This window comes from Epinephelus lanceolatus, chromosome 4 (genome assembly GCF_041903045.1).
Source record: "Epinephelus lanceolatus isolate andai-2023 chromosome 4, ASM4190304v1, whole genome shotgun sequence".
NCBI classification, from domain to species: domain Eukaryota; kingdom Metazoa; phylum Chordata; class Actinopteri; order Perciformes; family Serranidae; genus Epinephelus; species Epinephelus lanceolatus.
Window position 1 is genome coordinate 16335748 of NC_135737.1, and position 21545 is coordinate 16357292.

At 43.1% G+C, this 21545-nt stretch overlaps 1 protein-coding gene across 1 annotated transcript in view; it reads right to left on the reverse strand.

Annotated features, from left to right (window-relative positions):
• Nucleotides 1-21545, reverse strand: part of LOC117259390 (LHFPL tetraspan subfamily member 6 protein) — a 48119-nt gene extending 26574 nt beyond the window's left edge. The window contains exons 1-2 of the mRNA XM_033630704.2: nt 21237-21545; nt 19787-20304 (exon numbers count right to left, since the gene is read on the reverse strand). Of these exons, the coding sequence (XP_033486595.2) occupies nt 19787-20171 (385 nt within the window). The 5' untranslated portion in view covers nt 20172-20304; nt 21237-21545. The remainder of the gene's footprint in view (nt 1-19786; nt 20305-21236) is intronic.

Here is a 21545-nt window from a genome sequence, read left to right on the forward strand (position 1 = left end):
GTGTAATCTCCCCCCACTCTGCTTACTAGCCTTTATTTAAAGGAGATGGTAAGTGAGATAGCAGGGTGTCGCTCGCCTTTCCGTCTTTTTTTTCTGACACCAGCTGCTGCTACACAGTTTATGATGCTGGCTGGGGGGGGGGTCTGGAGCCTGTGGAGGTGTAAAAATCCCTCCCACTTTCTCTGGTGGTATGCAAAGATTCCACGCTCGGCCTCCAGAGCCCCTTTCCTTCCTCAACCCTCCCCCTGCTTCAGCTCCCATCAACCTTCAGCAGCCCCTGAAAGGGAGGGGGAAAGAGCGGAGGTAACAGAGCTGGGGTTTGGGGCGCAGAGGAGGAAGATGCTGATTAAAAACCATCTTTACCCTCTGACTTCCATGTCCTCTTTACCTCAATATAAAGATGAGCAGGGCTTCCAAGGATTTGTACCTACAAATGGAGCAAGTGTAGGTGGCAATTTTTTTTTATTTCATGTTAATGCAGTCAGCAGGAAATGTAGGGCAGGATAGCCGAGCTGCCAAAAGACGATTTTTCGATCTAATGAAGCCTCCAAATACTGAAATGCAGGCACCAACAAGAAGAGGAAGAATGGCAAAATAAAAATCTCAGTATATTCCTGAACATTTCAGCAGCACAGACATGAGCCCATTGCTTCTATAATTACATTTTAGAGGAGATCATAATACCTCTTAATAGGAAGGAAAGTCATTGCAACGGACAACTGGTAATGTGATCGTCTACCCATGACTGACACTCAATTCAGATCTTTCTTTAAATGCCCTTATTTCATTACCCTCTAATGTATTCTTTACCCAGTGTGCTGGTGCAGAGAGAAGTGGGTGAAATGAGGGAAGGGACGGTTAAAGATGAGCTGCTATCTCAAATGCCTCATTTCATGGGTTATTTTTCTGCTGGAAAAAAAAAAACTTTAAAAATTTCTGATCTGATGATTAATCGGCATCTGGCACTAGCTCAATCAGGTCGTTTGTCTCATTCTCCACATTTTTAAGTTAAAGTTTTTTGAAGCTGTATTTGACTTCCTCTAGAAAGGAACAAACAAGGAGCTCGGCCTCCAGCAGCTCTGTCAGGGGCAACATGTCATTCACATTGCCACAACTGCAAGACTTTCTGAGTGTACTTGCCAGAGTAAATAACTCACCATAGGGCCGGCCGTCTGTCTGACCAAGCTTAAATGTCGAATGTTGAACTATAGACAGTGTGTGCAAAACATCACTAAGATTGTATTCAGCTGTTTTCATTTCATTTTCTGTATCAACTGATGCTTGAAGTTTGGTTTCTAGTTGATAATAAAACAACAAAAATCCAGTTTCAAATTAAAAATGAACTGTTTGATTTGAATGTGGGTAAACTCCAAGCAAATGATGACTTCTAAAGATTCACACAATGCTGCTATAACAGACTGTGAAGCCTTCAACTAAAGTCAGATGGATGCACTGTGTGACAAAACAAGCAGAAAAGGCACACAAATGACTTGCAAACAGCTCTTTGTCTTCCTAAAATCTTAGCGTAATTGAGAACAAACACACTGATGGGGGTGTCTTTGGCTGCCTCTGCACCATGTGCATGTGTTTGCATAACTGCGAGTCTGATTGTTTGCTCTAATCTGGCTACGTGACATAGCTACGACTGAAATTTACAACAGGAAGAAAACAAAAATATGAAATGTTGTTTCAGCAAACATTTATGCGTGATATGTGAGCAGCTTCCAAAACAAAATGGAACTCGAAGTGAAAACAGGAAATTGCACAAACAGCACAGCTAGTGATACTAACTTCCCAGGCTATTTGCTCACCGTCACCTCTGAGTGGGAGCATGGTCACGGCTGCTCGTTGCCTCTGAGGACGCTGGAAGCACCCTGCGGGGAAAAAAGGGCCGTCTTCAATGATTTTCATTTCCACGCTCATAGACAGAGTGTGGGGGAAGAGACAGGCCACTGCTCCCGTGCCCACCTGGTGACCAGATGAAGCCTTCAGGGTTCAGCATCCTATCCTAGCTCTGCATATGCAAGCACGACAGGACAGGCACTAGGTTGGCCCCGGCCTGTAGCTTGTCTTGAAGACAGATGAGGCAATGGTGCTGGGCCTGGGGCCCCCGGGCTCCCTGCAGGGACCTCACTATTGGGCTGGTAGATTAGGTCTGGATCACAGTTGACATGCCACAGCAGAAAGCAATGGGATGGTGGAGAGAGAGGGTAGAGTGTTTCTCTTTACTTTACTTCAAAAGTGGAGCAGCAAACACATGAACAGTGTTTGAGATGTTTATAAACTTTTTATAAAATATTGTAAATGATAACCATATCCATTACTGAAAAATTGGTCAAATAATCAATTATTCAATCCACATAAAATGAAAATATAACTATTTAAGTCATTTATTAAGCAAAAATAGCCTATATATTTACAGTTCCAGCTGTTGATGTAGATGAGAGGATTTGCCACTTTTTTTCATAGTGAATTGAATATCTACTGGTAGTGAACTGCTGGTTAGACAAAACAAACAGTTTGAGGGCTTAACCTTGGGCTCAAGGAAATGAGTTGCACCCCTACACATATTAATACTGATCATGGAGAACCTATGTACAGCCTTTCATTAGTATTGTTCAGGCCATTAGAACATAATAATAACAGATCGTCCTTCCAATTGTTTCGTGTTATCACTGGGAGACCGTATTAGCAGCCACTCAAGCGACAGCAACCCATTTCCCCCATATTCACCTCACCACCCCCACCTATTAATGTTTCTTGAAGATATATTGCCAGCCATATAGCGTACATGCCAATGAATCACAGTCCTGCTCTGCACATGACAAGTTGCCCTTGGTTAGGTGTTACTTTGCAAGCTCAAGGTCTAACACAGGGTAATTACCACAAAGCAGTGAGACAGAGGAGGATATTTGAGGATGAAATGTTTAACCAGAGTGCTAGGTGGGGTTCCTTAATTGCTCAATGCACAGTGTAGGATCAATCATTTTGCACACTTTTGCCTAAAAAAAACAAACAAACCAAAAAAACCAATGTATAGACCCATACAATAATAATCAATCATCACTTACGGCCTGTTAGAAGTGTGTGGCTTCGCATTTATCTACAGACACTCTGCCCCCTGCCTGTATTTTCTTATTTTCCTCTTATTTTGCTATGTTTGGAACATTTCTGGGCATGTAGCCTCATTCCAAAATGAGACTGAGTCTGGGGTTGGCTTTTACTTTTACTATCACTACAGCTTTCACTGCTACTGATGCTCAGAGCAGCCATCTTGGATTCTGAGGGCAGGCTTGGTGAAGTTCTCCTGATTTTCTGAGTTCGAATGGGGACTCAAAAATCCAACTTCCCAGTTTAAATAGAATGCACCATACAAACAAGCAGTGTAGGGAGGAGGGGCCAAGTCCGAATGATGTGTTCATGAACAATACCTGACACTTCCTGCGTAGTATACCTTTAAGACAGAAGATAAGCTCAGAAGGTCAATGGCTGCATGTCAGGCTGCATATTAAGTGCTGTATGTGAAGAATATCAAAATTTCTACAAAAAAAAGGTGTAAGGAGAAACACATCCAGAGTAAACAGCCAGGCAGCAGAGAGTTGCTCAGTATTAGGTGCCAAATAGTTGTCTGTCGGTAGCTCAGGAGAGAACGTATATCTTTTTCACAAATCAATAAGTCCTGCAGATGCCCCAGTCACAAGCCTGGGCCTGGTGCCTACACACGTCTCCACCCTGTACTGTCCGCACGTCTACCACTAACCTCCTGTGCAACTGCCTGCAGGGCTTGCCAAGGGTAGAAGAGCATGCTCAAAACAGCAGCAAAGACACTACCAGGCTCCCAGCTGACAGATCTGAGCTTTGATCATGATTACAGATTGCCGTGGCTGAGGGCAGGTGTCTTCCTGACTCAGCGACACCCTGGTGCGAGCCCATCAATAAGCAGCGGGAAGGATGACTGTTTGAATACTTTGGCTCGACGACAACACACCTCTAAATCCCTATGATACCACTCTACAAGCTGTCTGCTTTGAAATTTTGTTTTGTTCAGTTGTCTTCCAAGTAAGAGGATGCTTGTGAAAACCCAAGGGAGCATCTGACAAGATTTCAGAAAGGAAACTCTCTTTTTTTTCTATGAAGGAAATCAGAAACTCTTGCCCAAAGAAGTATAAGCACCACCCAGTAAATTCATTCTTATGTATCTGGTTTTCTTATCAAACTATGCAGGCTTTTACTTTGGGCAGCTATCCCTCTATCACACATTTCAGCAGTGAAAATAATTTCATAGTGAATACGCTGAAAGTAATTGTAAAACACCACTGCCTTTTCTTGTTTGAAGTTTGGAGTGGCGTATGTGTGGTATAAACGCGTCCTTTCAAACTGAATATGTGTCGCCGGGGAAATCTCCACGCGCCAGTTGCCAGTAGCCAGCCGACAACTGCTCAAGAAAAAGTGCTCAGCTCCTCTCAAGTCTTTCACTGTAAGTGTCTCTGGAGGATAGAGAACAAAGCTGTGGATTGACCAGCAACCATATATTTGCCATTTTGCTTCAGTATGCGCTTTACATTGGGTTGGGAACCTGAAGAAGAGGCAGAGAGTGTGAGATCCAGCACATAAAAGCTCCAAACCGCTGGGAGTGCAGTCCTTTGAAAAAATAAGCTGTCAGATTTCCTTTGAAACCTTTGACACTTTATTTCGGACCGTTTGTCTCTACTGTTTTTTCTGTCTCGTTAAACCACATATTTTCAATCCTAAATGGGCTGTGAATACAGTCACATTGGTACTTCACAGTTATATGACTGCTGGCTGCTTCAGAGGAAAACTCCACCCAGAAAAACTGTATGCTGTCTCAAAAATAAGGGCTGTTTTCAGTTCAGCTTAGGCGGTGTCATTTTTTAATTCCAGCAGATAACTACTTAGCAACACGTCAAGGTATATTCAGTACAGTTATGCTAATAGGAGAACAGTCTTTAGTCATGTAAACTTTCAACATATCCTAATACAACAGTTCGTATGATATCTAATGAATTAGCGTCCCACAAATGACATTACAAATTTGAACGTTAAGTTACGTAGGTCAGGGTTAGGAAAAGAAACATGGTAACAACATACCTTAAAATAACTTTAAGTTGGTCTCCTGGAGGAAAGTCTTGTGTTGTTTAACCCATCCACCACCTGACCTCCCTTCTTACACAGACTTTTGGTCTCTACTACTACTTCCTTCTTACTCCTGTCATAGTATCGGTCATGTGATCACAGCCATCTCAATTATATGGGTTATACACTAGTTACTGCCTCATGATTATGTTGGTTATATGAATTGTGGTGCTTTACTTTTCATAGGTATATGTACAGACAGCGCATGAGAACGGCCTGAAAGATTCACAGTAAACATCAGGTTTTGGTTCCAGGCAAAAACATTTAGGATGAAGAGCTCCTTTCTGGACATTGTGTCCAACATTTACCAATGCAGAATAGACACATATACCAGTTTCCCCAGCAGAGCAGACTGCAGAGCAGCCACTTGATTTTCATTAAGAGGTGCAGCTCTTGCTTTGCTGTCTGATCCAAAAGTTGATCATACGGGGTAGCATCTGCCAAGATACATAATAAAATCCTGCTCAAATCCTAGAAGACATTTCCAGCAAAGATAAACAGCCAATGAGTCCACATGCTTTTCAGCTGTTTCCTGTCATTTTTGACAGGCAAAATAATGGATAACTCATCTTCAACTGCATTGCCTGAGGAAGAGGAAGCACAATGATCTCAGAGCTTCAGACACGGTGGAGGCTGGAAGGGAAGATGCTGAGATAATAATGGACATTTAGTGACCAAAACCCAGCAGGGTATTGCAGGGTCTCTGAACACTGCACAGCTGTCTCTGCTTTTATTGACATTTTTGTGCGTGTAGCCCGGGTCAGTTTACCGGATGGCTTACAAACTAACCTTGATGTCACTTCTGTTCATGGGTGATGTGCAGTGTGACTACTGAATGACAGATATCAAACTCGCCTGCCACTGTAATAGCCACCTCACACCAGAGAGTTGATGCAATTACAGAGGCGGAAAAAACAATATTGGGTAACATTCCATTTCTTGGCCAGTCAACTGTGAGAGAAAGATGTCGGTAGAACACCAGATATCAGATATCAAGCAGGCAATCAAAATGGTACAACCTACGCTTTGTCCACTGTGCTGTGTGACTGACAGTCTGCACCATGTTATCAGCAGGCCTGAGTGCCTGACTTCTCAGCTTCTATTATCTCCTTCTTTGCACATGACGAGCCATTCGGCATCCATCATGAGTGAGGCTGAGTGCTCTCTGTTTGGGAAAAAGGAAAAAAAAAAGCACACTCCGGCCAGCCACTTACTCTGTGGTTATCTTCAAATGTCAGATGGTGAAGCACATCACGGTCAGGCTGAAACATGTTGAGCAGAACAGCTTTGAAGGACTTCACTTCCTGATCCAGCAGCTCTCACAGAGATTCAGTGATGTTAGGGAAAATAACACCGACTTGTAGCCTGCCATCACTTTGTCAGAAGAGTTCAGCCAGCCACCGAAACTAGGTTGTTATGACAAGCAATCAGCTGAATCTCCTTTTATTGGTGTAATTTCGCCCTGAAATAATCACATCAAGTGCGTGCCTTGTGAAAGAGCCAAATTCAATTCGAAAAGCCACCCTAACAATTTTCTAATACTCACATCTTCAGTTTTCCTGCATCTACGTGCTCTAGCAGAGAGACAGGCGGCAGGAGAGGGCAGGAAAAGGGAGTTGCCCTGAGGAGAATGCCAACAAAGGACCAGCAGTAGAGTAGTACTATCAGGACGGTCATGATAGCGACACATTCACTAATGATCAAGTCTTAGCTGGCGGTGCAGGAGATAAGTAGATGTGAGTGATATCACTGGCAGCAGAGCAGTACGCTTCACCTCCCAAGGGCTTGGCTCCACATATAATCACTCTGTAATTACAAATCCTCCATTCGGCTTCACCTTAACAGGTGACACACTTGTCTTTAGTTGTGTCTGATAAAAGCCTTCTGGTTTCCTTCCAATTTTCCCGTGTAATGATGCTTACATGCTATGACACTTGGGTGTGGGGACTGTAATGAGGTTCATGTGTTTCATAACAAAAATCAATAGTTTTTTCAGATGTTGGATACTAGAACAGCTCAGACACTGCCAGAAAAAAAAAACATTAATTTGATCCCATTTTCACTTTTGAATGGATTTAGATTACTTTGTCTTGCGACGATTTATTTAAAATGAACGCCACGACACAAAGCATACAAATTATAGCATACAGAGTTGGTATTATCTTGGAGCTATACACTGAAGATTGGTGTTTTCATTATGTTGGTGAGGCTATAAAGCCAGAGAATAAGTCATATTTAATTATTTCGATTCATCCACACCATCTCCCACTAGAGACTCGTGAACCAGCTCAAGCAATAGCTGGAATATGTGATTAAAAAGCCCTGGGTTCGGTCACAGTATGACTCTAAATCACTCCCAGGAAAACTTCCTATAATATTCTGGTGTAACTAGTTAGAGCCAGGTTGCTGTTGCCATGGGGACCCCCAGCGAGCCCATGGGCCAGGAACTGGGTGTAGTTGGCTTGTCAGGCCTGGAAGAACAACACCGGGGGGCTCAGCCTGGTCCAGACCCAGAATTAGTGCAGAGAGCAAAGTCACTGTTGGATCAAAGAGTACCTTTGTTCCTGTGCTCCCTTTTGGAAAGCGGCAGAACTCTCAGCTTTTCATTTCAGTTTTCAGAGACACTTTTGTTTCTGTTCAAGCAAAGAGAACATACACACGAGTCTAGCAAGAAATAAGAGAAAACAGAAAAGAGAATATGTGACTAAAGTGCAGGAGCGGGCATGGAGGGCAGATTGTCTTGCTAATGTTTTCTGCTTTTTACGTGAGGAAAGAGATAAGGTATCACCGCTGATAGCATTATCCCCACCTATCATACAGCTATTTGTAAACTGCATCTGACACAACTTGTCAAAGAATATTCCTCAGATTTGGGCTCCTACACTATTTTATTTCCAATTTATTTATCATAACAATTGTTTCTGCATAGAGATTAATAATAGCTTCCAAACCTTAGACAGCTCTGTACAGCTCAAAGCTGTTCTTCACAACAATCCTATATATGGCCATCAGCTCTTGCTGATCTTCATAAACACATACAAATATGGGTAGAGCACTGAGTCTTCTGTCCTGTTTATAGTTTCCTGTAGCTCTCTCTGAGATGAAGCTCTCTTTGAGCATTCCAGAGACCTTGTGTTATGCTTTCAAAGGGCTGCATTTTGGACAGAGTGGCTCAAAATACATCCAGACACTCTGTCTTACGGGCATCCCATCACAGGGCCTCTTATTGCAGAGCGCTTTCAAAACCTTTGTCTGCTGGCTAGATAGGGTAAATGCCTGGCTTCAAGCTCTTTCTTGCCAGGGTTTATGACTTGCTGTTGTTACTGAAATTTTCTCTCGTTTGGGTTCATATGAAGGCCAGTCAACAAGGTGCTGTTTAACTGTCGAGGCTTGACTACAATCTGCTCGTGGAGGGTAAAAAAAGACATTTGTACTATCAGCGGAATGGTTGTGTGCTGTTTCTCGAATCTAAAGGCAACTTGTAGCTCGACTTATTTATGTTAAGAAACAGAACACTGACCACTGGAAGACTCAGGGGATTTCTCCAAATGTTGACCCTCCCTCTCCCTCCCCTCTCTCTCTGCTTTGGGTTTACACCCCCTGCTGCTGTGGAAACCAGATCCTATAAGGGGAGAGCCCACCCAACTGCTGCTGACCAGCTGGAATGAGAGTCTGGGAAGCAAAGCAAAACTGGAGTCACACTGCGTCGCCTTCCACCCAAACACTAAACCCTCCCCAGTCTCCACAAGCACAGCCATAGGCCGCAAAATGGAGATTATTGTACAGCTTGTGTCAGCCTTATAAAAACTGAGGCATGCACACTTTTTTTCCCTGAGACATAATTTTATGGGGCACAATTACAGGGTTGTCATTTTATGATAATGACGGGAGTGACATTTTGCCTATTACTACGCCAAGGTGACTTTGATGGTGTGTTTCTGCGGGGCTTCAAAAAAGCGCACAATGCACATTCCATTGCTTCAAATGGAGACTTATTTGTATTGATCACTTAACACACTAACACTCATTCTCTCAAGGGTCTTGCTGCCTCTAATTTATATAAGCTGAATTCATAATGGAAAAATCCCTAACTCTGTTAGCATTCACAATCACAAGCTAAATATAGATTTCAGTCCACCCTTATAAAGACAACAAAAGGAGAGCTGTGAAATATATTCAATTCTAACACACTCTTTTGTGCAATACATGCAAGCACACTCATTAATAGCCTCTCAAATTAAACTGATTGTGGTACTGACGATGGGGAAGTAAGAGGGGGGTAGGGGGCAACAGAATATATTTACCCTAAATTCCCAGCATTACTTAAGGCAGACAGCAAAGGCAGGCCCTGGCCTCAGCACACAGGACATTAATAAACTCAGCCACATTCAGGTTAAGGCCACATCCTCACTAATACATTTTCATTTAAAAACAGCGTTTAAAAAAAAAAAAAAAGGTAGCCTATCTGTTTTAGCATGGTTTTAAAACTTATCCCGGTCCATAATAACATGCCTGAAAATGCATATCACATGACCTTTCACATATACATAGCACCAGTATAAACAGTAAGCAGATCCTCTGCGGTTGGTTGCTTAGTTACAGAAAATACTATCAAGATGGAAAAAGTAAGACCAGAGATTTCTTTGCTTGGACTGACAACAAGGTGGAACTGTTACTGAAACTAACACTTAAGAATAAGGCGAGCAAGACGGCAGAGAACAGATTGGGAGTCATTGCAAAGCAAATATGGCAACATATTAGAGCAGTGATGGAAGCATTATCCGTCGCTGGAGGAGGTCAAGGCAATGAGAAAGGGGTACCCACACAATAAGGATAAAAATCAGAAAAAGTATGTGTACCGAGATAAAATGACAAGACCCAATCGGGAGGCGAACTTGGGTGTCTGCATTGTCGTTTTCAAAAGTCAGCAGTGTTTTAAAGGGTCTGTTTTAAAGGTTCCAAAATGCAGGAGTAGGGTGGACCTGAGGCATTGACATATTAATGGTTATGCATTGTGAATGAGAAAGTGTGGATGAAGCCTTATCTACAAGCACTCTCAAACTAACACAATGAGACACAAGAAGCAAGAAATTCACACTTTACAGAGCACATTTCCCTTTCACACAAGCAACTGCCCTCATCAAGTCATTAACAGACTGCAGGTCACTCGTGACAGATAACTGCATGTGCACAGGCAACCCCTGTCCTCCTCTGATCTGATCTTCAGCTGCCTTTTTACACCACCTTCACCTGTCCTCGCTGTCTAGCAGCCCGGTTTGAGTGACCCACTGAGGGGGCAAAACCTCTCTCCCAGAGCTACACACTGACCCTGATCAAATTCTTCCCAAGACAGAGGCGACTCTTTTCCACACATTATCAACCATGAGAGCTCTGGCTCTTCGTGCAGCTCTTAATGCTATTCCTGGCCTTTCAGGGATAAGATGCAGGAGATACTCTGACACACTGAGTTAAATTAAATGAGACATCCGCGAGTCAAAGTGGCAAAAATGAGAAAAATTGTTCATTCTTAAGTGGGTATTGCCTCTTTGGGACATGGGAGTTTACAATATAATGTATCTATGGTTTGAGGGTAAAGAAACTAAAGACAGGCAATTACTGTGGATTCTTTTACCAAAAATAGACTCCTCTCCCGGCTATTCTACGCTGCCATTTTATTCACAGATCTGTCTCCATACATTCAGCCCATATTCTATTTCCTCGCTGGCCTGCTATTTGACCTATGAGTAGGCAGCACAAAAGGAGTATTGACCCCACATTCCCCCTCACTAGGAAGAACAGGGTATAATTAACTGTAGTGTTAAAGGCATGGTGCCTCTGAGACTGTAAAACAGGGTATGAATACTGAGCAAACTACTTTATCCCAAAGGGCTCAGACCCAATCCATCCGATCCATACTTATTCATTTATTCAGCAGAATCATGGCCCCTGACTCCCTCAGAGATGTCTAACAGGTCAAATGTGGGCTTTCCATCTTCTTCATCCCTAATTAGACATAACATGTAGTGAAATTCAGGAAAACACTTTTTTTTCCTTCTTTCCCTTGTTCTCTCTTTGTGTTTTCTAGTCACACAATGGGTTTTATCTGCCACAGAAACAAGGACTAAGACAACTTAGACCGCATGAGAGGGGTTTAATCTTGTGTCCCTACCTGTGACTAAAGTATTGCTCACTGTAAGTACAGGCTAGGGCACTGACATCAAACATGCCCTCCACAATGTGTGTCACCAGTGATACAGAGAAGCAGAGCCTCCACCATCTGTTTAGCATCTGTCTGCTCGGTGATTCATCTATTCACACATATTCGCTGTTTTAGGTGTCAGCGGCAAAGACGTGATATGTGTTAACAATTACTTTTCTGTCTGCTTCACCCTTTCTGTTAAAGCAGAGAACAACATCCTTGGTAATCATCTCAGGAAACAAACTCTTCACAGGGGAAATAAATTAGGTTCCTGTAAGGCTGACACTTTCTGGTTGGTTGGTCCTTGGTTGGTCGATATGTTCTTTTCCAACCAATTTCTCATTGGCAAAAAAATAGCTGGTGTTACTTTCATGAGGCCATGTGGCCACCAAAGCATTTTTTTTCCCAGCTGTTAATGCCAGGTGCTCTTCTGAAAATGCCCAGCTGAAAGAATAAGAGCGCTTTGGAGATGCAGTGGGTTTTTTTAGCTGAGAAGCTTTGGTTGTGTCTGGTTGCTATGATACGGTGTATCCGCTAAACTAAAAATGTCGGCACAAGGTAGCGTACTTGTTTGGGCCTTAAATCTGGATGAAAGGAAGACTGAAGCTTGTATGTGTATGTGTAATCATTTCTCCTCCATTGTTGTTGTTGTTCAGCACTCTGTAAGATGTAAGATGTGACAGTTGGTCTTTGTGATATGTCCCACCCCTCCTTCACTGTGATTGGACGGCTGGGTCAAAAATGACAGTGAAGAGCAGCCATGGTATTTTACCCAAAGTCAAACATGTTTCAACTCTAGGTGACCAGCCAGAAAAAAGCCAAAATGTGCAGTGCTCAATGCAAAACAGACACTTTTTCATCATCAACTAATATGTCCATTAAACGTTAACATGCTAAACTAAGATGGTGAACATGGTAAGCATTATACCTGCTAAACATCAGCTTCCTACTATTGTCATGGCACTCCTGTTAGCATGCTAATGTTAGTATGTAGTCCCTAGCATTGTAGACTCTTAGGCTGTGTCCAAAATCACTCACTACTCAGTATATAGTCTACTATATAGTGCGGAGGGAGTATTGAGTGAGTGAATGATTTCAGTCACAGCCTTAGTCTTGTTGATGGGTCATTTGGAAAAAAATAAAAAAGCTAATCCTGATTTCCCAGAGGCCACAGTCAAAGTGCTTGTTTTGTCTAACTAACATCCCAAAAACAAAAGATCTTTTATTTGTAATGATATAAAAGAGAATCCTCACATTTCAGTAGCTGGAAGCTGAACATGTTTGATATCTTTGCTTGATAAATTACTCACAAATTAACGAGTAGCACTACTAAATTTATATACTGAATTCATTTATCCGCCACAACTGTCAGGCTCCCCTGGTCTCTGTTTTTACAGCCACATTAATGCCAGACACGCATGCAGACACACCAGACACGTTTTCTGGAACAGTTCTGTTCCGAGTGACAAAAACAACCCGATATGCAGCACGCCTGCTACCATGGCAGAGAAAACAATGACTTAACAGGGGAACAGACTGAAATAACCCTTCTGTCTGTCCTTTGGTTCCCCAGACTTCCTGTTTGACAAAACTAAATCCCTGTTGATGCTGGGCTTTCCGCCCTGTTTCTCTCTGTTTCTGTCTCACTCTTTTTTTTTCAACCATTCTCGCTTTCTGTCTTTCTGGCTGAGCCCAGGTCCACTCTTTGGGTCACTGAGTACTGGCCCAATCTATTTTTTTTTTCCCCCGCTTGCAGCAGACAGTAATGTGCACAGCCGCTGCAAGGAGGAGGAGGAGAGTGAGGGAAGGAGATGGAGAAGGAGAGAGGAAAGACACAGAGGGGTGGACAGAAAGCAGAATTAGGGGAAAGGTGAAACAAGCCTGAAATAGAGAGTTAAAGACTGAGATCACTGGAAATAATACCATAACCCGAAAGGTTAGAAAAGGGGGGGCAGAACACGAGATGTGAGTTCATCCTGAGACAGAGTGAAGGGTGAAGGAGAGAATTTGAGAGAATAGACTGCCTATGGTGCAAAGGCTACGTTTCACTGCTCCGACTCCAAACACCCTTGTGGCAATGTTGGTGGGGGTTTAGGGAACTGTATGTTGAGCAAAAATAGCTGCCAGGCTCAATGAAGCACATTACAGTGTTGCAAAGAGTGGTCTGCACTTTAGGTGATCAATCAACTCAGAGGAAGAGACGTCCACTTTATAACCATCAGTGGCCGGAAACGTAAGCAATGAAGAGCAAGAAAGCGTTTTAAAAACCATTACACAAGGCTCTTGTCCGTAGTGAAAAGGCCTGGCTTTCCCCTCTCAAACATATGGGCTGGTGCTATCTCATTAGTTTTATGCAATGCCTACATGGCGGATGAGACAGTGTAGTCCATCATCATCACATCAGACTAGCAGGACTATGAGGAGGAAGGAATACAGATAGGTTTTTGGAAGTAAAAGGATAACACAGCGCGTCAGGGAGTATTTACCCATCGCCCCGGAAATGTCTCGTGATCCGACACCATTAAACAATGACTGTCAAGAGACACTGATCCAGACAGAATATTCCCCCGGAAACATGAGCTCTTCATCCCAAAGCCTTCCTCATGTGGATGCGATTTCATTTTGTTGTACCTCTTGAAAATGAGTGCTCGTGGTGAGAGGGGAGTGGAAGCACACATTCTGGGACTGGGCGGGATCCAGCTGGCAAGAACTCACAGAGCCGACACAAGGACAAAGCTCCTGGCTGTGTTGGTATGGCTCTCAAACAGGACAACACACTCGTGTGCCAAATAGCCCTTGGCAACATTACGGAAGCCAAAATGGCAGCCCATCTGTAATTTATTTACACGTCTTTAAATTTATCGTTCATGCTCATGCCCTTGACATACACTTTGAGCCACAGAGGTGGTGCAGACAGATGTGATAAATTTAACTTGAACAACGCATGACCAGGATACTTTATTACATGTGGCGTTACAGGCCAACTCTTAGGGGAGAATCATACACTTAAAAACAGAGGCAAAGTGTGTCCTCTCTGTGGCTTCATATTGTTCGTTTACTGACATTCCACACAAGTGTGGGCAAACGAGATGCTGGCACAGAGGTGTAAACAGAGCCGATCAACCAGAAAACGAAATGGAGAAGCTTTCCCAGAAGGCAACACAGCCAATTATTTGATAGTCCAGATCAACTGCAGCTTCATCCGAGGCTGGTGTGGGAAGTATTCAACCAGCGCGGCCAACAAGCCTGTGCACAATATGGAGGCTAGGCCCAGTGCATCGCATTGTTTCCCCCCACAAACATGTCCTTTTGTTCAGACCAACCCAGCCTAATACAGTTTCTACTTGTATTAAATTCCATTTCTCCTTTAACTCTCCTTGAAGTTTCAGCAACTTCTGCTTTGAAGGAATAAAAAAATCCATTCCACAAGTTTTGCAACTGGTAAAAACATAAATGTATGACGAATAAATGACAAGTTTGTCATCTCACTCTGAAAGAGCTCACATGGGAGCATCAGAAGGCACAAATGCATGTGAAAACCCACATTTTTCTCATTTCATTTCATCAAAAGACTGTCAGAACCCAGGGGTAATATTTAATGTAATAGACATTAAATGTCTCTAATCAATAATAAATGCTTTTAGCCCATCCAGCAGCAGTGGCATTGAACATTCCCTCCTAAAACTGTAAAGAGTTCTTGGTACTTCTCCCAACAATGACAGACAAAATTAGACTATATGGATTCAACCTTCCCTTGTGGCAGTGAAATATGCTGCGTTGAGCTGTTTCAAACTTTCCTCTCTCTCTCTCTCTCTTTTTTTTTAATTCCTAAGGGACACTACACCTCGCAGGTCCGCACCTTCCCTGAAACAGCAGCAGCTCATATGAAGTCCTCTGCTTGCACCCTATACTCACTGCCGCAACAACCCCCCCGAAAAAGGCAGTACAGCCTGTCATGCATCATATTGTTTGTCTTGTTATGTTGCCTTCAGTTTCAAGGATGCAGCAGTTCAACACCTTCTCAATAAAATATGGCCTTTATCCTCCAGCCTTGAGCTGCTATATGTCCTGACATTTTTATCAAGAGTTAAAGTGATCTCAATCGAGCTGACATTCTTACGGGTCAAGGCAATATTGTTTTTGGAGATTTCAGACATGTTGTGGAACAAAGCTTTATCACTGCCTCTCCTAATGTCACTTGTGATGTTATTTGGGCTTCAAATGCTGCAAATAAACCTTTGAATCATTTGTTTTTTGGATCACAGCAGTTTTATCTGATTGATTGTCTTGAAAGGGCAACAGGGTGTAGTTGTCACTGACACAAACTGGGTCTACACTTGAAATTCTTGTCACTGAATGGTTATCGCTAAGGAAAAATTACATACTTTCACCTCCACAATAATATATAGAAACAACATCAAAGAGTGCAAAATCTAAGTATAGCTATTTTGACTTGCCTTTATAATTTACCTCTGGCTCTAGTACAGACAACCATTTCAACCTGCTCTTCCTATCCACTCTGTTTTCCACATTTGGCACACAGCCCTTATTGTCTCTGTTTCAGCACAGTTCACACAAACTCTGACTGCTGCGTGCTGGTATTCTTTCTCAAACTCAGACTGCACCACAGCCATTTGAGAAAGTCACAGTTCATGTTTTGTTGCAGTGTGATATCAAAACATTCCCAAACCGTCCCATAAGCAGATCAGGCATCTCACTTCTATATGAGAAATATTATAAAGTGAGAGTAGTCTTTCAGAACTATAAAAAGCCCATTAGAAATGGACTTGGTGAGGCCCCACGCTCCCATCGCTATCCCTAATATTTAATCGTGATGGAGCAGACACGTCATCCAATCGCGGGGCCTGTCAAACTGTCAGTCATCATGAGGCAATCAAATAGCAAAATGTCAAAACAAAACTACCTGTCAGGTGCTGTGAGGAAAGAGATGAAATAAGCGAAGACACCAAAGCACAAGTTAAAAGCATCGTGCCAAGGGGAAAGAGTTTGTAAAAAGGTACATAAAGGTATCATATCATGCTTGTGGAAAACAAACGTTAAATAGCTTTCCTGCTGCGCACAGCTCTGCTTGAAGCACCCAAAAGACGAGGAAGGGCTCTGCAGGAGGGTGGGTGGGGGGAGGATCAAAATCCCTAACAACCAAATCCAAGTCAAGAATCTTTTAATGTCTGAACCGCCCGTCTGTGTCACACTCGTTTGGAGTCCGCACCGCTGCATAACTAAGACAAGAAAGTAAGGCAAAGGCAGTTGTTTAATGTAAGCAGCACAGCGCGCACGGGCCTTTGATTTATGAGCCAGAGCAGTCTCATAGTCTCATACTAAGACTCCAACTCTCTGGCCTGTAGAGGAAATCTGGGCCTTTGCCATTAGCAATTAACCAGCTCTGGAACAACTTGCCCATAGTCAGCTGTGAGAAAACAGCATTATAAGAGGCAAACAACAACACTAGTAACAATAATTGTTATTGTTAAAAGGTTTTCCTTCAGTCTGAGCTGCAGCTAATGAGATAAAGCACTGATAAATCCTTTCAGCTCTAATCTATTTCATGGGATTGAGATAAATTACAGGGAGATATAAAGTGGATGTTTTACTTGTGGCAGCCAGGAGGCCCTGGCCTCTCTGGTAAGACACTCTTCATTAGTGGCCTACAATAGGAGCAGAGGAAACACAAAAGGAGGAAGGCATCGGCATCAGACAGTGAACCATGAGGGTCCTTTGCATCTGGTGAATTCAAATGTGTTGCCTCACCAACTGATCGCCTCATTTACTCCCTCTCCCCGTTCCCGCTAATCGCTGAGATTTGATCATATCTCTCAGCACACATTTCGGTATTCCCCCTGTGGGTCTTTATTTCTCAGCGAGGTTCTTGGTTAATAAGAAGTGAATGCAGAATGTTTCAATCATCAGGTATTTTTTTCTTCTCTCTCCCAATTTACCCTGCAAGCCTCGACGTTTCTACACTCTTTGTAAGTGACTGAAGACAATACATGAAGCAGCCCACTGAGCTTCCCAATTGTGTCACTTCCAATTAGCCCCTCTGAGACATATGCCCTTTGGCTCACCAGCGTTCAAGTTAAAAAGAAGTGAGCGGTACCCCTTGTATTGTACCCCGCCTTCCTTCGCTCTCCCTCCATCGAAATTCATGCGAGTCTGGATTTGTGAGTCCACGAAAGAGAGGAATCGCAAGAAAGACAGACAGGGATTTTTTAATCCTATCACCAAAAATAGCAGCTTGCTGTAATACTGTATGTATGGGGCTGCTGTGAGCTTAAAAGGAGCTCTCCTTACATAAAAGTGCACATTTCTGAATAAGCCAGCCAGCCTTCACCTTAATCATCCTCCATATTATACATCATTAATACTGATGTTCCTAAGTAGCTAAGAACTAGGACATGGCACGTTGTGGTGGTCCTCAGTAGATTTATCCTTCTAAAAGACCTGGCAGCTCTGTCAAATCTGCCTGCAACCTGCTTTTCTGTCACATCACTTTCTGAAGCCAAACTGAAGTGATGGGGATTGTAAATAGCAGAGTGGTGAGCCACAGTATGCGCGCAAATGTTTTGGAGTTAATGAGAGGGCTGGAGCGCTGCAGCTTCTTAAACTGGGGCAGAGAAACTTGCAGCTTCAGTGGAAGCCTTCCCTCAGACCTCACGTCCCGAGAGGACACATGTGCAAAAACCAACAGCGCACGTAAACAAAGCTGGTGCCGTGCGGAGCCGTGTCCACTTACTGTAATCAAACACACAAACAAAAAGACATGTCCATGGCCAGAGCTGCAGTGTGGACAGGACTCTATTTTTGCAAAGAGAGAGGGCGTGGGTTTCTTTTTAACTTGAAGAGGTGCATTCAGAATCAAAACTGGAGCAGAAAATCACACTGACATATTTTGGGCATACTGGTAGCCCAAATGAAGCTCAATTTCCTATCTTTAATGAGTCAAACTAAAAACAAAAGATAGAAATTGATGCCAAAATCTGCCGCACATGAGAGAAAGAGTAAATTACAGGAAGGTGTTATGAAAATGAAAAGTTTTTTTTCCTTCATCAAATTATATGTGAGCCCATTCCAAGCTTTCTTAAATAGTACCAAAGCCCCACCTTTGGCACCGACAGTTCAATCAAACAATTTAGTTTGTGAATGTAGTAGTTTTTTAACATTCATCCAAATATTCACTCAATCCAATACAGCAATGTCCAGAATTGTGTGTGATGGTTTTAAACTGCAGTCATGAGTTAAGAGATGTAAACTGACCCAACGTCATTAACTGGGTAATGTGATCAACATCCCACTGGGACACTTTTTCATTTCCGTGGAGCTGAGTATCTGAGGAAACAACAGCTTTTCTGGCAGAGAAAAGTTGGCCAGAGGTGAAATTTTCATGGTTATCAAGATTTCCATTCCTCCTTGTTCCCTACCCAATGGGATCTTTCTTCATGAACAACACTTCTGTCTGAGAGCTCAAACAAGATTTTATGAGATGTTAATTACAACCATTAAAACCTCCCAGTTCTCCATAAATGTCTAGATCTTAAGCTACGTCCACAATGCCAACCTTAGTGCCCAATTTGGATTCATTGCTCTGATCCAATTTTTTTTTTAAGTTGTTCACATTATTTTTTTAATGTTGCCAATATTGGATTCCAGACTGAACTGACAAAGACGTCACATGCAGCATGCTGTCACATGGCACTAAACGTGCAGGCCAATGAAGTCAGTGTTTACGGTTTCATTTCCAAGTGAGCGGATGTGCAGTGGAAGCCAGCAAATTTGTGAGCAGATGATACACAAGGATGAGGAGAAATAGAGCCAGATATTTAATTATTGCTTTTTTGTGGAGCAATGGCTGCTTCTCCTGTACGTAGGTGTATGTGGATGCGGAGTCGGAGCCAGCAGAGGTGGGATTGTGACATGAATAGCTTCAGATTTCATCCAAAATTTCAGGATGTCAAGGACTACTTTCAACTACATCTGTCAGGGCCTCTCTGCTGAGACACTCCTGCTGCAAGAATGTAGATCTAAAGTAGAATGAATAACTGCTCAGACTAAGGTCACTCTGCATAAAAATCCGACCTGCATCTGATTCAGGACCACATATGAAAGTGGCCCACATCAGAATTAAAAGGATTATTGTGCTGTCATTGTGCTGTTCACACTGCTATGAAATAAAAAAACAGATCTGAGTCCCATATGAGCAGAGAAAATCCAATTTGGGCTACTGTTGCCTGCAGTCTGAACATAGCCATAGAGAATCTGTAGTCTTCCTATGCAAAGTAAACCATCAAAATGTATGTGATCTGACAGCTCGAAACTTGATTGCCTCAGATCTCTTCATAACCAAAGCCCCTGCTCTGCACACCACCCGTACTACCCACTGCAGGTGCAAACACAAACATCACAGAAATGAAAACTCACCTCCAACAAACTGGATGCCACCAGCCACACGGCCAATTGTACGAGAGATGAGGTCAGAGATGCAGCAGCCCATGAGAGCTGTGAGGGCCACGAGCAGGAGAAGGCCGCACCCCACGCCCGTCACCACTGTGCAGATCCTCCACTCCAGACTTGGTATGCCGTGGAAGGAGGCGTAGCGCCCGCACTGCTCCAGCATCACCGTGGCCTGCTTCTCCTCGTCCCTCACCGGGTAGGAGCAGCGCCGGAACGTGCCAAAGGACACTGGCTTGTCCATCTGTGTCCCCAGCAGCCAGTAGGGCATGAAGAAGCCAACGCAGGAGGCAGCAGCACACAGCAGGGACAGCAGGGCCCAGATAACACCCGTACATGTCAGACTAGACGCCATGGTAAACAGTCTGCAAATGGTTCACACTGTCACTGAACTAACAGCAGTTATATGAGCGGTCGCTGTTTTGTGGGAAGCCTTGCAGTGAGCATTTAACACTAGCAGCCTTCACCTTCTCAGTGACTCCGGGTCCCTGTCAGAGGAAGAGAAATAGAAAAGACAGTTGAGTCATCTGAGGGAGCAAGTGTTTGGCTTTTGGCTTAATGAGCTAAAAATCAGAAACCTTCTCCACAGTCATTATAAGTGCAGATATAAACACAAATATGAAAGAAACCAAGTAGAGAACATTATTGCTCATTAGTTTGTTAGACCTTTTCCTTAACTATGAAGTAAACAGACAAGTAGACGACACAAAACTGGACACAGTTTAATAATTGGCAAAGTAATTTAATATATTCAATCCAATTAGGATTTGATTCATACATAATAGCAAACACAATACACCAATGATTAAACTCAGGCCAATAAATAATCAACTCAAATTTGATAAGCTTGGGGCAATGGTTATTTTCCACATCTTTAAAGAGTTTTACTTTATTATCTCACATGGAACAGCTCCCTATTTATCTGATGGATGAATAATCCTAGCTGTTAGTTCACAGAATTCAGCACCTCTAAGGCAGCAGTGAATATGCATATTATCAACTAGTTTACCCCAAAGGGAAGGCTGTTATTGGAGTAACTGGTATTATAAAGTGTGGCCACTGTGAATTCTCCTTTATTTTGAAAACAATGTCGACCATTATACAAAACAGCATCAGCATTCCTCAAATAAACTTTATGATATATCACACACATAACAGCAAACTACAAACATTGCAGCCTGGAGCACATCACGGGACTATAATGACATATGAAATATACATTAAGTGCCACAAACTCAATGGAAACTGGACATGTAGTTGAGGACACCCACTAGAAGTGCCCACAGGAGCAGCCACTACAGGAGCATATAGTGATTTTCGTTAGGGGTGACCTCACGGCACACGCTATCGCAGTGCTCACCCAGTCGGAATGTGAATCATGGAAACACGGCAAAAAAAAATGAAAGAGAGGAAAGCTTACATGTTGGGAGAGCTCCGGAATAAGGTGCGCTCGGTGAACACTGAGAGGTTATTTCCATCTGCTGACTCCAGCTGTGTTGGGGCTCAAAGCAAACTTTTCTTAGGTCGAGCAAAAGAGAAAAGAAATGCGTTCGAGCTGACAGTGTAAATCCACAAAGTGTCCGCAGAATTCGTTCACAAATCACTTCCTTCTCATCAATGTATTTATCCGAGGCAAAGATCAGTTATTCACTCCGGTGCGGTGCAGAAACGTGCGGGCGGCGCTGACTGTCTGTGGGACTCCGGTTTCCACATTCCTGCTCAGAGAGAG